At 41.0% G+C, this 17220-nt stretch overlaps 1 protein-coding gene across 1 annotated transcript in view; it reads left to right on the forward strand.

Moving 5' to 3' along the window:
• Positions 1–17220, forward strand: part of LOC146316273 (neural-cadherin-like) — a 122492-nt gene that overhangs the window by 65663 nt on the left and 39609 nt on the right. The window contains exons 12-18 of the mRNA XM_084733973.1: positions 4400–4567; positions 6304–6553; positions 7153–7280; positions 7648–7834; positions 9736–9879; positions 13885–14168; positions 14870–16478. Coding sequence (XP_084590099.1) covers positions 4400–4567; positions 6304–6553; positions 7153–7280; positions 7648–7834; positions 9736–9879; positions 13885–14168; positions 14870–16478 — 2770 coding nt within the window. The remainder of the gene's footprint in view (positions 1–4399; positions 4568–6303; positions 6554–7152; positions 7281–7647; positions 7835–9735; positions 9880–13884; positions 14169–14869; positions 16479–17220) is intronic.

Consider the following 17220-nt stretch of genomic DNA (forward strand, 5'->3'; position numbering starts at 1 on the left):
GCTTGGGAAAAATTTTGAACAAACCTCATAAACTTCATGGGGGGGGGGGTAATAATTTTGGCCTCAACTGTATTTGGGTAGTATTTTGCTAACATTAGCTATTTTAAGATGTTGCTATATATATGTTGCTTTTATATGTCCCCCAGCAACATCTTTTCAAAACTTTTCTTTTCAACCTAGACAAGCGTAGCACATATTATATCAAAGTTCAAGAAACACAAAAGTAGAAAGCTGACAGAAGTTCCACTGGGTACCAAGCTTGCTCAACTGTCACCAAAGCACAGAGCATAAAGGGACAGGACTTAGGAGGGGTCAATTGTCTTTCAATGTAAAGCTAAGCTTGTTGTCCTCAAAAACAAAAGCCCACTGCTCTGAAAATACACACTCTGGAGTTGCAGTTTAGTGACTCTGCCTTACTTCCTACCACACTCCATACTGTTCAGTTCAAGTGTTATAAATATCTACTCCATCTAAAAGATTATTAATGATTTTTTATGAGCCATAAACAGACACTTGCTCAGCTGGAAAACAGTTGGTACGAATTATGTGAAGTGAATAAATTGAAACGTTCCAGACCTGAATGGATGTTTCAAAGGCGAACAAACTGGCTGTAACATTGTTCTTGGAGAAGCCAATATTATAACTAAGCATGTTTCTTTAATCTCTCATGACATGGTGGTAATTTCATGATTTAGTGCAGTAAATATATTGCAGTTATCTCCTTTAAGATAGGAAGCAGTTGTTTTTTAAAGGCAAATTATTTGATTGTTATATAAATGATTGTGTTCAACATGGAAACAAGCTGTAAAGTTTCACAAGCTGCCCTGTGCTGGTTGATGTTTGTCAACTACAGTAAATGATGTACTTTAAGTGATTTACTGTGTCAGTGATGTAACATGTTTTTTTTTTTCAAAGTGCGTTGTCAACTTTCATGTTTTCTGTAGCCTATCAGCAGTCGTCTGCCTGTTTTCCTCTTTCACTTATTAAAATGTAGATGTTGTTCTAAAAAAAAAAAACTTGCTATAGCACTATAGTGGCATTTATAATTTAGGATACTTTTTAGCGCACTGGTGTTGGAAGTCTCTGGAAATTTTGCCGCTGACTTTATGTAAAATTGAACGTGTTAAGCCCCAAACCTCGCTGAACAAAGCTGTTGCATATTTAAGAGTGGTTTCAGAAGCCATTTGAATCATCCCACATTCCTTGTGCTGTAACTAAGATTGTAAAAGCACTTCATTAAATGTTAAATGTCTCTGTTGGTCTGAGACATTGTTCTATTTTGATTTTCTCATCATAGTTTCTGATTGCAGTGAACAAGTATTAAGGCCAAATTTTCACACCAGCCTTCACAGTTAAGTGTGCAACAGTTCCCAGCTGACTTGCAGCCTTTCAGTGGAATATGAAGGAGATAGACCATTGAACAACAGTGCTTACTCTCATGCCCTCGGAAACTACAGCCAGAGCCAGACTGATGCAGTGTCATCATACCGTACAGTATAGCTGGCCAGAGAATTAAATGGAGAATATGGGAAAGGCTGTGACCATATCCAGAGTATTTTATGGCTGTTTTCTGGTTCAGATCTGACACTATTACTGCAAATTAAATTTTAAACCTTGGTTGGATGTTGCCACAAAGTCAGTCAGCCATTCATTTATTGTAAAAGCAGCAGCTTGCAGGGTCCACATTGGACATCACAGATTACAATCTTTGTCTGCTGGTATCGAGCTTTGGAAAAGAGTTGTACTTGTTCACAAATACTAATTGGATTGTCCCAGGAACAGAAAATGTAATTCTGAAGTTAAGTGAGATTTCTTTTTATCTGGCTTCTGCGGCACAATAATAGAGTTGCCAGGCCACGATTTGCATTAATGGAATAATGCAGCTGATGGTTGGGTTGAATCGCTACATCCTAACAATTGAATTCCTATTTGAGCAATTTTTCATTAACAAAGTGGTATGACTATGACTTGCATTATCTTTTACTTTTAGTGGCTTGAATTTAGTAAAATTACCTCGTCTTGACCAAAAGAGGCCCTTTAGAGGGTTTTTAGAGTTTTTTCCCCTCACTCTGGTGTGAGTGTGAGGTTGATGTTACACTTTGTCTAATTTAGATAAACAGAATCAAATACTCTAATGACCTCTCAAGGAAATTTTCAGCTTTCCCTCCAGTGTCTGCTTTGATGAAATGCAGTTTCTCAGTCAAATTTATCCCCTTATTTCCTCACGGTTCAATTATTGCACAATAACAAAAGTAGAGGGGCTTTTTTGCAACTTGAATTATAGCTTAATAAATTGTTGTAAGGCTCTCACTGCTGCCTCTGTTGTTCTCAGACTAATTAAGTGATTCCTTCTCTGGAGATCGTTCAACAAGTTTAGGCAGGAACTTGAAGTCATTACTGCCAATCAGTTGATCAACAGCCGATCACTCTGAGCGTTAGCTTCATACCTACTCATGTAACAGAGATGTCTATTTAAACACTGGGCTCTATGCATTTTGTCTTTATCACTGCTGACTGCTGTCACTGGCCAGTTTCCACCAGCCTGAGCTCATTAGTTTGTTAGTTTATTTGTCTGGGACATGTGCAAACATTGACAGTTGCAGAGGCATTGTCTGATGTACTTTACACATGTATATAGCCAAAGCTAATTCATAGTCCAGTCCCTTCACTGGTATTAATTGATATGAACTCATATATAAAAATAGTAACTAGCTGGTGCCATGAGTTAATAAAAAAACAATTGCATATGTAAATATTAGAGCTATATTAATTGGCATGCAGAATCTGATTTTCTTAAATGTTTAAAGACTGGTTCTAACAATTCCACCAGTCTTTTTTATGTTATCCTAAATCTGACAGCGTCTGTGATTGTTAGCTTTCTGACTGAAAAACATTCAGTGTGAGGCAGAATTTTCCAAGCCAGTGTTCCATCTTGCCCGAGCACTCAACAGCACATAGTATGTGTTTTTGCCACCACAAATACAACAGTATTATCAGCACAACTTACTTTCATGTTACTACAATTATAGCAAGATGATTTAAAAGCTGTTTGGTTAAATTTATCATCAGGCGTACAGACACACTGTGTATTTCACATATCTAGTTTGTAAATGGAGATATAATAATAGGAGATGACTTTATGTTTTGAGAGGGTCAGGCAGTTGTATTAATTGTACTGATACTAGAGTTGGGTATCATGTGAAATTCTGTGTCACCTGTATAAAAAAAACTTGCTTTCTTCTCATATTCTGAGAAATTTAAACTCAAAACATTTTTTAGTTTTTTTACAAAAATGCTTTGTTGTGAAGCAGAAACCGTCAATTTGGCATTTTTTGCTGAAAAAAATATTTAAACAATGAATCTATTGTCAAATAGTTGCTTGTTAATCTTCTGTCTTATCTGTCAGTCGACTATGTGTTAATCAGCTCTAGACAACAAAAAACCCACATGAAATGTGTTTTTCACAAATCAGATCCAAGCCACATGTGGAGGGGGTTTAAAATCCAATTCCAGTCAGATTTCGTCTCTGGCCACTCAAATCTGATTTCACAAGGTCTTTTGCATCACTCGCAGTGCAACACACAACGGCAATGTCAAATCCAGAGTGACAGAAGTGCATCAGAGCAGCTTGTTGCTGCTACCAGCAAGGTGATATGGAGAACAACAGCCTGTGCACGGCAATGGTCAGTTCATGACACAATTAATCAAGCTGGGTAACAAAGAGCAACAAGTGAATGGACACAAAATGCAGACAAAAGAAGTGCTGGTGCAGTTTAAATAATTTAATGAACACAGGAGTGAATACAAGTGCACTGTTCCGTCTATCATAGGTCTAAACCAAGGCAAACCGCAGGCAAATAAAGCCAAAATAACCTGGGCAGAGTCCAAAAACCAAGGTAAATCCAAAAGGCACTCAGAGAAATGCAAGAACACTAGATGCAAAAGATGAAGATGAACTAACATTGTGACAAAAAAAACACCGAGACTAAATACACAAAGAGCTAATTAACTATTAGAAAACCATTGATATAGAAAACAGAAGGGAAAATGACAGTAAGTGAAGTAAAACAGGATACAAGGAAATCCATACAAAATGTAACAGGAAATAACAAAAGTGAAACTCAAAACCATGACACTGCAGACAGATGCTGAAATAGATAGTCTGCTGGCACTTTTGTCAGGAAGCTTCTGTACAGACTCTCTACATCTGTCATGCTTCCATGTTAGAAAACCACATCACTAGTGTATGGACAGAGACTGACCACAACAATTTATGGAGATAGATGATTTCTGGACACACACATCTACATCTGTCGTAAAGATCTGATTTTAGAAACAGATCTGATTTGCCTGCAGTCTGAATGAAGCCATAGTGACTGAACAGTTCCTGTTACCACAGAGAACCTACATCACACGAGACATCATTGCGACCGACGGGGGTAACCGAAGCACTTCTGTGGAGCTGGCAGTCACCATCACCAACGTGAAGAACCAGCCTCCGCAGTGGGACAAGGAGAGCTACAGCGTTGTCATCCCTGAAAACACCGCCAGGGACACACCCATCGTGGTACGTAAGCATGTAGTTTTGACTGCGAGTACACTGTTAATATTAGTTCATATGTTGTTCATCTGGTTTTTCTATCTCTTGCCACTTTGAGTTGATGTAATTGAATCAGCTGAATGTTTGTTTGCTTACCTCCTTGGATTAGTGCTCAGTCTGAGTGTTCTTCAGACACTGTGTTCTCTTTGTGCTCCAAATACGCCTTTGAAAGCTTGCCAGTGTGCTGAAAAATCTGTAAACGTGTTTTAGTTTAATGCTGTAGGAGAAAGCTGACATTAGATCGCATGTGCTAAGCAAGTTTCATAACTCCAGGCTAATTAAATCCATTCAAAACGTCTGCTTTGATGTGCAAAATATATAGCTGTCAATCTGGGGAGCACAAAAAAAATCCCTTTTGTTCACCAAGGATTTCACAAAAGGATTCACTTTGAGATAAGAGGTTACTTCAGGTTTCAGACAACAGGTTTCTGCACTGTTTTGTACTTACATAATCAATCATCATAATAAATGGCATAACCTGACTGTCTTTATGAATACAAACCACAAATGATATTGGGCCTTTTTCCAATGTGGCCTGTCACATGTGAACAGATTTAATAGAAATATTGTCATTTAAGCTCCACTTTTCCTGATATTGGGTTTGGATTGGGTGTGCATATGCCTGGACATTCATAACGAAATTTACACAATTAAGTCCACAAACCCATCGTAAAAAATCTCACTCAAATGGATGCAACACAACTTCTTAGCTCCTGTGTAATTTGTCTCTGAGTCTGAGCCAATTCAACAATGGATAACTGAAACCGTTCGTCCAGACTCTGGAAGAAATTTTACCTCTCAAAAATCAGTTTTATGTTTAGAGTATTTTCGCTGCTTTTTTTTTTTTTTTGCCCTCAGACAGCTTTTTCCAATTTGCGACTGAAGCCACCATCTACGCTCTCTTCAAAGCCACCAGACTTCTTTGACAAAAACAGTAATTTTACCTCACAGAACACGGGAGTTGCTGGTAAACTGCGGCCAAGATCTGCGGCAAGTATGTTCTGATCCAAACAATCGTGGAACCAAACACCAAACACCGGTGTTGCACATTAAAACAAACAAACAAACCAATCAAGGCAGCAGTAGACCAGCAACCTGTGTTCTGCAAGGTAAATTTTTTTTCAAAGAAGTCTGGTGGCTTTGAAGAGAACATAGAGAGCTTCAATCCCCCATCGGAAAAGGCTGTCTGACAGCGAAGTAAATATAGTGTACACTTAAACTGATAGTGATTTTTTTAGGTGGTGCTTTTTAGGTTGCTAAAATACATTTTGTCTGAACAGCAAAATGTGCTGACCTTGAACTAGATTCTCTAATTATAGAAGAATTATTTTTGCGGATTATTAATGAGACACTAAACTTACATGATGATATCATATATGCATTTTTACTAATTAAAACCAGGCTTTAAATGAATAGAACAACATTTTAGGAAATACACCTATTTACTTTCTTGAAAGTCTTGGATGACAAGATTAATGCCACTCTTGAGACTCAGCTGGGATGTGAATGTCCATCTATGACATCATTCAGGTTGAGTCGGGGCTTAAACTGGGAAGCTATTTTTCTGCAAGGACCAAGCTTTTTGATCATTTGCTCAGCTAAGGGTCTGCTTTTTTGCATCACTCTCCTCTAATTTTAACATTACTTCAGATCCAGGCTTTCAGCCAAGCAAAAGTCAAGATCCAACTTCTCTTCCTGTTCAGACAATCAAAGCGACCTCTCAGCTGGGCGACCCGAGGGTGACCTACAACCTGGAGGACGGGATGGTCCCCGAAACCAACATGCCAGTCCGTTTCTACCTCTCCCCCAACCGCGAAGACAGCTCTGCGTCCATTCTGGTGTCAGAGCCGCTGGACTATGAGACCACACCCTTCTTCTCTCTCCGAGTTAGAGCTCAGAACGTGGCTGCGGTGCCTCTCGCAGCTTTCACTACAGTTTATATCAATGTTACAGGTGTGATTTGTACTTTTCTCACTTTAACTGTCTTTGTTCTTAAATAATTGAAATGGGCAGAGTTTAATGTTTCATTAACAGGGTTAATATTTTTCAACTGTATTTTATTAAATGTATATATAGGGTATAATTAATTGTTGCAAGTTGTATTTATTTGCTGGTTAATGAAATTAACTGTCAAAATGTCATATATTGTTAGTCAAAGGTAATAGAACACGCTGTATACAGGCATGCAATTATCATAGGCTTTGTTTATAGCTGTTCTGTTTTTACAATATATTTCAGAGACAAAACTAATTAATTTTTCTGAAGTTCAACAAATATTATCCCCTTAGCCAAAAGAATAGTTAAACATTTGATTGCCCTTCATATAATGTTGAGTTCATGTGCAGGTGAAGAAGTGCAACACACAGAAGTCAACAGCTACAGTAAACAGTGTTGCCCTCGTGTTTTTCTTCAGAAAATCACACCCCTAAATCTTTAATGTGCGCAGTTACTGAGGCTCCAGCTTTGGATGCTTGAGAATTTATTACCAAATTACTTTCTGGAAATTAACACATTATCAATTTGCCGCTAAATCTCTCTTCTCCTCTCCCAAGATGTCAATGACAACGTGCCATTTTTCACCTCCTCCATCTACGAGGCCTCGGTAACAGAAGGAGCCCAGATCGGGACCTCAGTACTCCAAGTATCTGCACATGACAAAGATCTGGGTCTGAATGGAGAGGTTTGTAGTCTGCGTTCATGCTGTGCAGAAACAGAAAAATTAAGAGCTTTTCAGCCACACCTATGATCGTTATGCTTGAAGGAGTGTTCTGTAACATCACACCACAATCCCACTTGTACCAGAGTTGTCAAAGTGTTGTCGAAGTGTTGTTGGGAACTGTGCCATTGCAGCAGTCTGACTGACTGTTACAATATCCATAGGACAAAGTATCGATCTGATCTTGCCTGTAATGAGAAGACAGACTCTGGGAATATGATAGAGACCTCCTGACATTTTCAGCTACAAAGCCTTTAATTTCTGCCGTTTCTGCAAGTTATTGCTTGAAAGAGTACTGGAGCTTAATTTTCAAATTCCCTGCGCTCCACAGATCACTTACTCTCTGCTGAGCGACAGCAGTGGCGACCACCATCTGTTCCGAATTGACCCAAAACTTGGGATCATCTACACAGAAGCTGTGTTTGATCGTGAGGCCCGGAGCTCCTATTTGCTGGAAGTTCAGTCAGAAGACGGCCAGGAGTCGGCACGACCTGGCAAGAACAAGAAGCCCAACTCAGGTTAGAAATTATGAAGTTTTTAATAATGACAGCAGACAAGTCTTTTATTTTCATGTGAATTAAAGGAATAGTTCAACATTTTGGGAAATATGCTCATTCGTTTTTTTTGCCAAGACTTAGATGAGAAGGAAACATGGGGAAACAGCTAGTCTGGCTCCGTTTAAGATTAAATACTTTGGTTTTTGTACATTAGAAAAAGATATATATTCTTCTCCGACATGAGCATTATTTTTCTTGTGGTCTAGCAAACACATATAGCAAAATATTGCAAAATCGGAGTATATAGTATCAAATCATGAGATAACTATATCATTCCAGCCCTGTATAATATGTGTCGATTTGTGAGCTTTAGAGCCAGGCTGGCTGTTTCCCTCTGTTTCCAGTCCGTACGCTAGTGATCCTAATGCTAAGCTAAGCTAACAGCCTGCTGGTGGTAGCTTAATATTTACCTTACAGACATGAGAGTGGTATCAATCTCCTCATCTGACTCTCTGCAAGAAAGTGAATAAGCCTCTAAACTCTTCCTTACAGACAATTCTAAACTCAGCTCAACTTCATTTCTATGCAAATAATGTAAGTCAGTGACAATTACCTCAGATTCAGCGTATTCTCCCCTCCATTTTAGTTACTGTTTTTCTGAGAAACTATGTGAGTTAACTTTGAGGCGACCTCTGGCCCGGTGCAGTGTCCCATTCATAAAATGCAGCATTGTTCTTTTCCCATGAGCCCACGGGGCAGTACTGAAAACTCATCTATGAGGAGTTCTTCCTCTGTGCACTGTGTTTTAAACAGACTGCATTGGCATGATATTACATTCATTTACACCTTGGGACTGACTTTGAAAAACGAATCTTAATTTGATTTATTCCACTGCCATGACCAGACAGCCTTACTCTCTTCCATGTGAAAATAGCTCAGAGATTTCTTGGTCTTGGTCTTGCTCTTCCTTATTGTTGCAAACTCTTTTTTTCCCCCCATTTTTAATTTTCAATGTTCAATATTTAACCAGTAAGGCCTGTGTTTGTTAACCACATTCTCTTTGTGACATTTTGGCAGTCATAAAACCTCAGTCTGTATCCAGAGTGACGTAATATGACGTTTGTATTCAACAGGGGGTCTTTTGCAAATGTTTGTGAAGGAGGTATTAGGGGCAATGGGTGATGTTTTGGAGCAGTAAAGCCTCCTCTCCAGAGTTGCCAGTGCTGCTTAGCATTTGCAATGAGCCTTAGCTGTGTCTTGCACTCCGAATCTCGCACATCCAGAAGGGCTCATCTCCTCTGCAAACATTACCTGTCTCGCTGCGTTACCACTGGGACACACCGAGAGGAGGAGGAGGGAAACGTAAAAACAGGCTGGGAAAATAGAGCCACATACCACCACCACCGCCGCCGTCATCTCTTTCTGCAGCAGCTCCAAATTAACATGTCACCCATGTGTTGTGTGAGCAGATAATTTACTCTTTCTAACTAAAGAAATAAACAGCGTAATGAGGAGGGCACAGATAAGACACAAACACTTGTCATCTTATAAATATTTAACCTTCCCAGTAGAGAGGTTCTTTATCTACTCGCTGCAAAAAAGCCGCCTGTTGAAGAGGTTTAGCCCCATTACTGTTACTCTTTCTGTTGAAAACAGTTACCCCTGTTAAAACAATAAACTCTTGACAAAATGAATAATTTATGTAATTTACAGCACATCTCTGTGAATAATGTTTTTTTCTGATTTCCATGTCAATGAGGCTTATTGCGTCGGGTTAAGTGCCTCTTCCCCATTAAACACTGACAATGAATTGTAGAATCAATAAACAGATGGAGGGAGAATACACACATACAGTGCTTTGCAAAGTGTGTGTGTTTGTGCGCTGTGTCGTTTAATCTTCTGCCATTCTGTCATTCTTGCAGACACAGCGTATGTGAGGGTTTTCATCAGCGACGTCAACGACAACAAACCAGTCTTTGCTCAGCGACTGTATGAAGTCGGTGTCGACGAGAATGCAGATGTGGGCCTGGCTGTTGTCACTGTTAGCGCTAATGACGAGGATGAAGGTATGCTTGATGAGGCAGCAGACTGAGGAGGTCCCAAGGAGATTTTTACTGATGCCACTTCCCGGAAAATAAAGGTTAAAGAAGCCAGCCATCCAGAACCAATATAAAAGTTTGTGTGAGACACTTTGAAACTTTACAGCAGCTTCCAGATTTATTTATTTTTCACCACACTATCTTTCTTTCTCTTTTTTAAAACTTGGTTTTTATTATTTTTTGTAGTGAGCAAGAACAGACACAGACATAAACAATAGTGGCCTGAGGAATAGTTCAACATCACATATATAACATACACATATACATATATATTTGACCTGTCACATTGCACATATATGTCATTTACAGTGATAACAGTGGCAGATTTAACATCGAAACTGGGAGTAATTGTTGAAAGTCTCGGCCTTTGATTCCACAGAGAAGTAAGTGAGCAACTTCTCCTTTCCAGCTGGCAACCATGGATTTTGTAAGCTAAGCTAGCAGGCTAATGTAAGCTAATGCTAATGTGTGAACATATGGAGTCAGCTGAGGATTTCGTCTCCAGTGACGGACTTTGTATTGTTCACATTGGCTTCCGTCCAAACTTAGATGGACAGGATCACCGTACTTTAAGCAACATCCATCTTTACACATACTTCCCATAATTCAACACTTTCATTTATGCTGTTACACATTACAATTAAAAAAAAAGGTTGAGGATAAATGAGTCTTCTGCTGTATGTTAAATGTAGTAACCCTTTCATCCAGTAATTGTCTAATTATTTATTTATTCATACAACATTTCAAGGAGAATGTCAATCTTTCTATTTGGTAAATTTCTTTTACAATCTCTATCCACTGTAATTTTGTTGGGGGTTTTTTAATGATCCATTTCCTAGTTAAGGAAGTTTTTATGCACTGGTGACAGTCCTGACTGAAGGGATTATGTGTTTGGGTTGTCCGTCCCATTCTCAACATCACAATATCTTAAAAACATTTTAATGGAAGTTCCTAAAACTTGGTACACGTGTCCACTTGGATTTAAGGATGAACTGATTTGATTGTGATCAGAAGTTAAAGTTCAAGGTAACTGTGATTTCAGGTCCATCCCAATCTCAGGAACTCCTGGAGGGAATTTCATTGTGTCACACACAAACATTCAGGTGGACTCAATGATGACCTGATTAAGTATTTGGGGTCAAAGGTCACAGTCACTGTGACCTCACTAAATATGTTTTTGCCCATAACTCAAGAATTCATACACTAATTTTCTAATAGGACCAATCAAAGAGGTTATGACATTTTATATCCCAGAAGTCAAAGGTCAACTTCACTATGATGTCATAATGTTCACTTCTCCATCAGTACTCTGTACTCGTCTGTAAAAATAGTCTCTGAGTGAAGACACCATGTTTCTCACTGGAATCATAACTGTCAATATAGCGATGAAAAATACACTTAATACCTTGTATTAAATTCCTCCAAAGTCATATATTATACCGACAGGGGTGTAAGCTGGAACTTGACTGGCTGGCAGAGGCATACAACCGTGAGGCGGTAATTCTAGTTTCCTGGCCCAAACAGTATTTAGTGAAGATACTTTTCACAAGAATTGAGTTTGGTTGAAATATTACCTAAATATATTTTACTAAATCATGATTAATCTCTAGGCCAAATATTGATTTTATCTCCACCACGACTCCCAGCCAGTGGAACTGAATTACAGCATAATCCCAAAAGATATGAAACTGATCAGCCAAGAAGTTCTCACATCTCCTCCAACAATGACCGTCTCCTGACAAACTGTTTCTCCCTGCGCTTGAAGTTGTTACGACACTTTCAAACTTTGCAACAGCTTCCAGATTTATTCCTTTTCTGCAACGCTCTCTTTTCTTGAAATAACCAAAATATTTTGGCAGCCTATCAGTCAGTTGATTCCAGCAGCCAGTTGTGTGCCAAGTAGGCACCTTTTCCACAAGATGGCCTGCATTTGTAGCATTATGCATAAAGTGACCCTGCGGGCAGTCTTTCCCAATCTGGCCTGAGCTGTGTTGAAATCACGCTGCTGAAATCATGCGGTGTGCTAGATTTAGCTGTAGTCATTTGAGTGCTCAGTAATGCACTGTAGCACATATGTTCCAAAAAGAGTGACACGCTCCCACACAGTAGGTGGGCGGGATTTAACCAATAAAGCAGTTGCTCATCCTCGGTACCGCAGTAGCCTAAGATCCCTTTATCAGGCATGTTTAGGTCCGTTAATCAAGTATTTATGGGGAGCGGGGGTGCAGCTTAGGCTGGGCTGCAGCACTAATGATGAATAGCTGTGGAATAAAACCAACCCCCAACATTAAAGTTGCAATACTGTTGCACTTGTGTCTGAGAGGCTACGCTCAATCTGTCTTGTTTAAAAACTCCACCCTGGGCTTGACTGCTGTAAGCCTGCCAGATCCCTGTGGGAGGCAGGGAGCACTTTGTCAGCTAGGGTTGTGTTAATAGTACAGATTAGTGTATTTACATGGGATTGTAGCTACTTTAACCCAACAGGATGATTGAAAGCGAAGACTGTTCATTCCAGGAGATTATCTTATCTATTCCAGTGTTAAACTGTCCGACTGGATGGTCTCCATGGAGACACAGAAGATAAGTTCAGATATTGACTTCCTCTTTACCAAACTACAACACCCCTACCCTCTCTTGGGCCTCAAAATCATTCCCCAGAGGGCACTATCAGAGTGCATTACTGTATGCTGTTTTTTTTTTACTCTCATGCTCCCTTTTACTTTTCCGGCACTCTTTTCTTAATTAGTATCTGATTAAAGCCGAGGAGACGATGTACAACGTTTCCATTTAATTAAGTAATCAAAACAAGAAAGGGATACATGAAAACCTACTAATGCTCAGGTTTCGGAGGAAATGAGGTGTAATACCCCTGTGGTTACGCCGTTGTGTTGTTGCTGGAATGGTAGTGCTTCAGTTTAAAGCAAGAAAAGCGACAACACTGAAGGGTTCAGCGTGCAGAGACTGAAGTAATAATGATGCCAGCAGCAACCTTCTGTTACGTCTGTTACCTCCTAAAAACATTCAGTTCCTATTGATTTACTCTTGTAGAAGGGTCATTTTTGAAAACAGTAAAGTGCCAAGAGGCTGGACATTTACATTTCCTATGTCTGACCTGCAAAGGGAGGAATTCAAATGCGTAAAATATATATATTTTTTTTATTTCTCTCCGCTTTATTCGTTTTCACAATTGGTGAAGAAACATTCTGTGCAAAAGTACAGAAAAGATAGTGCACCTTTGAAAGGTAGTTGTTATAATAAACAATGTTGCATTTAAAGCTACTACAAATAACTTTCATATGATGATTTTGGCCCCTGTAGACAAAACCAGAAGTGTTTCTACTGTAATAACCACAAAAGATAATGTCAAAAATCAAATCTATAGAAAAAGCTCCCTCCTGTTTCATTTTAACTGCCTAATCACTGTAACTTTGGCTGGGAAAATGTAAACACAGGCTCGATCCAATTCATCCGATTTAAGGAGTATCAGACAGACCTGGTGGCAGGCATTAAGAATAGCTATATAAAAATAACCAATCCTCTCGCTGATGGTCTTGTTTGTGTAAGTAGGTCACTTAGAGGCATCAGTATTAAATTGAGACTTTCATATTCAGTTAAAAACTCCTTGCCGTAGTTTATCATTGATTTCATTTAGTTTGACTCTCCTAATTTCACTCGGCTTAAACAGAGTTAAAAGTGTCTCTGCACTTCAGAAGAGACATAACCTATGATCCTATGAGCCTAGAGTCTTAGCAGGTTATTTAAATAAAATAACAGTAAAAAGTGACTTTCTCATATTTAACATCATTAACATTTATTTTATCAACAGGCTGCCAATCAAATGCTCTTCCACCTCCTTAAAATGACGCTGCACTTGTGTTTTACCTTCAAATTTCTGTAACCTTATTACAAAACAGTTTTTATTCACAGGAACAGTGATTTCACATTCCCAGTGTTTTATATTTCCTGCCACAGGAGCCAATGCCAAGCTGCGCTACCAGATTACATCTGGCAACAAAGGTGGTGTTTTTGACATCGAGCCGGAGGTGGGGACGATCTTCATTGCACAGCCACTTGACTATGAACAGCAGAAGAGATACAAGCTGCTGGTCCTCGCCTCGGACGGGAAGTGGGAAGACTACGCAGCCGTGGTGGTTACTGTGGTTAATAAGAACGATGAGGCGCCCGTCTTCTCCATGAACGAGTACTATGGATCAGTCACAGAGGAGCTTGATGGCTCACCTGTGTTTGTACTACAGGTGAGAGGCGCAGATGCTTACTTACCTATTATTTTTTTCAGTAATTACTGTAATCCAAAGACCTGCACTTATCTTCAGAGAGCTCTTTTTTAATCAGTAACATTTTAAAATGTGTTCTAAGTGTAGCTGTATGTGGAGGAGAATTGCTTACGATTTCTTTCTTTTCTTTTTTAAAAAACTTTTTACTTTTGAACTTTTGACTACAGTATGGAAAAACACATAAATAAAAGAACAAAATGGAGTAGGTTACCTGGTCTAGAAGATATAAATGTTCAAGAATATTAACAGAGGCCTGTAGTGGGGCAGTTTTTCTGAGGCCAGTGTTTTGTAATGGCCTTTTCGCTTGGGTGGAGGGGTAAGACCAATAGCTTGTATCTGCTTTTATTTTGAAACTACTACAGGTTGAAAAATTATAGAATTATCATTCCACTGTGTTCGAGAAACAGTAGTGATGAATCTTGTGTGGGGAAATTCAGCAGTAAGGCTGTCAGGCCAGATGCGAGAACCATGCCTGATCATAGCTCATTGCTTTAATTTAGGTGGTCAGGAAAAAGTGCACACACTTAAATGGGCTGTCGAAAAAATCCAAAAGCAAAGAAGACCCTGGTGACGGCTGAAGAGAGATAAGAGGAAGTGGTAATTTGGGTTTGACTGGATGAATGAATATCCATTTTCTTAAGAAGTTGTTTTTATCTGTGCAGGTGACAGCGACTGACCCTGACAAAGACGCAGACCAGGGCGCCATACGGTATTCCATTCATGGCCAAGGGGCAGAGTCACATTTCATGATTAACGACATCACGGGGGAGATGTATGCACAGCGCACCATGGACCGGGAAGAGCGTGCCGTCTGGCGCTTTGTCGTCATGGCAACAGATGAAGAGGGCGAGGGACTCACTGGCTTTACGGATGTTATTATCAACGTGTGGGACATCAATGACAACGCCCCCACCTTCACATGTGCACCTGACAATTGCCACAGCAGTGTGGCAGAGAACTCCCCTCCGGGAACACTGGTTGTGGAGATGACGGCGGTGGACCTTGATGATGCAGCTGTTGGTCAGAACGCAATCCTCACCTACAGGATTACAGAGAACGCACACAACTCAAATAACGCAGAGCTTTTCACTATTGATTCCAGTACTGGCACCATATCTGTGGCGGCAGAGGGCCTGGACCGGGAGTTTGCTGAAAGCCACCATCTGATAGTAGAGGCTCGGGACGGCGGGGGTATGACGGGTACAGCTACTGCCACGATAGTGGTAACAGACATCAACGACCACACGCCAAAGTTTAGAGAGGACTGGTGTGGCACCCGTGTGCCTGAGAGCACAAACGAAGATGCTCCAATTCTGGAGTTGAGTGCTGTGGACCCTGATGCCGGCACATATGGACAGTTGGCCTTCAGCGTGGTGGCAGGTGACCCCGAGCAACGATTCTACATGGTCAGCCACCGCCAGGGGCAGACGGGCACTCTGCGGCTGAAGAAGAAGCTGGACTTTGAGAAGCCGGTGGAGCAGAGGTTTAACTTGACCATCAAAGTGGAGGACTCTGACTTCTCCAGCCTCATTCACTGTCTGGTTCAAGTGGAGGATGAGAATGACAATGCTCCTGTGTTCACCCCGAGCTCCCACCTGCTGTCCCCTTTGCCTGAGGATGTAACTGTAGGAACCAGCATCATTCAGGTGGCAGCCACTGATGCTGACTCCGGCTTGAATGGGGACATTTTGTACAGCATTCTCCCTGAATCTGACCCATATGGACATTTTACAGTCAGCCGAACCGGGGTGGTCACAGTTGCCAGGCCGTTGGATCGTGAGACAGTGGCAGGTTATGAACTGGTTGTCATGGCGACAGACCAGGGCACCCCGGCACTGACTGGCACTGTCACGGTCCACTTGCCACTGCTAGATATGAATGACAACGGGCCAGAGCTGGAGACAACGTATGCTCCCGTGCTGTGGGAGAACAGTCCAGCACCTCAAGTGGTCTGGCTCAACCAGAGCTCGACTCTGCTGCACGTGGTGGACAGAGACTCCCCAGAGCACGGGCCTCCTTTCTTTCTCTCCCTGCCGCCACTTTACTCCATCGACTTCCACCTTCAGGATCATGGGAATGGCTCTGCCACGCTCACCGCCCTGCGGAGGTTCGACAGGGAAAGACAGAGCGAGTTCCACTTGCCGGTGATTATGATTGACAGCGGCGATCCGCCGGTGACAGCCACAAACACACTCACCATCACCATCGGCGACCAGAATGATAACGCCCATCAGGCGGGAGAGAAAGATGTCTATGTGCATAGCCGCAAGGGTGAGTCGCTTGCTTCCCCTCATTTCATTCTCTTTGCCCCTTGCTTTCGCTCCAGAGCTCTCCACTGCAGGCAGAGCTTGAGTGAAGAGGGGAAACTGAGGCTACAGCTGACGGGAAAAGTTTTCACTCCCCCTACCTGCTCGGTGTAGTCTGGAATTCATAATTGCATTCTTCTTTTTACATTCCAGCCGTGTTTTGGTATGGTAATATCGTTGTCAGATCCTTTCTCAAGCCCTCAGCACATCTTCCCTCACCAGCCCTCTGCCTAAAGCTCATCTGAACATCACATTATGATAAGGATTGTGATTCTTCTTATTTTTGTAGTTTTTTTCGCCCCCTGGGTAACTTGGTTAGATGGGTTGGTTTGTTAGTGTTTGATCGCACACTCAGCTAAATGGCAGTTTTGGTAATTGTGGAAAACAGGAGCGCCGTGACTCATTCAGGCTGCCATTGTTTACCCAGCTGCAGTACTCTGGCACTGCAGGTCGATAATAACATAATCCATACTGAGATAGCCCTGCTTCCTTAAGCTCCACGCTCTCTGAAGTGGAGCACTGAGAGCCTATTCATTCCAGCAGTGGGGCTCCACAGTTATGAGCATAATAAGTAGAACAGAACACAAGAATGCAAGATAAGGAGAAGAGAGGGACGAAAAGATAAGTGTTGGCATCAGCAGATTCTGTCCAGACGAAATCAATGTGTGTGTGTGCTTGTGTGTGTGTGTCTGTGCGGGTGTGTGTTT

The sequence above is a fragment of the Lutjanus erythropterus genome, chromosome 13 (genome assembly GCF_056507025.1).
Source record: "Lutjanus erythropterus isolate fLutEry1 chromosome 13, fLutEry1.hap2, whole genome shotgun sequence".
Taxonomy (NCBI): domain Eukaryota; kingdom Metazoa; phylum Chordata; class Actinopteri; order Lutjaniformes; family Lutjanidae; genus Lutjanus; species Lutjanus erythropterus.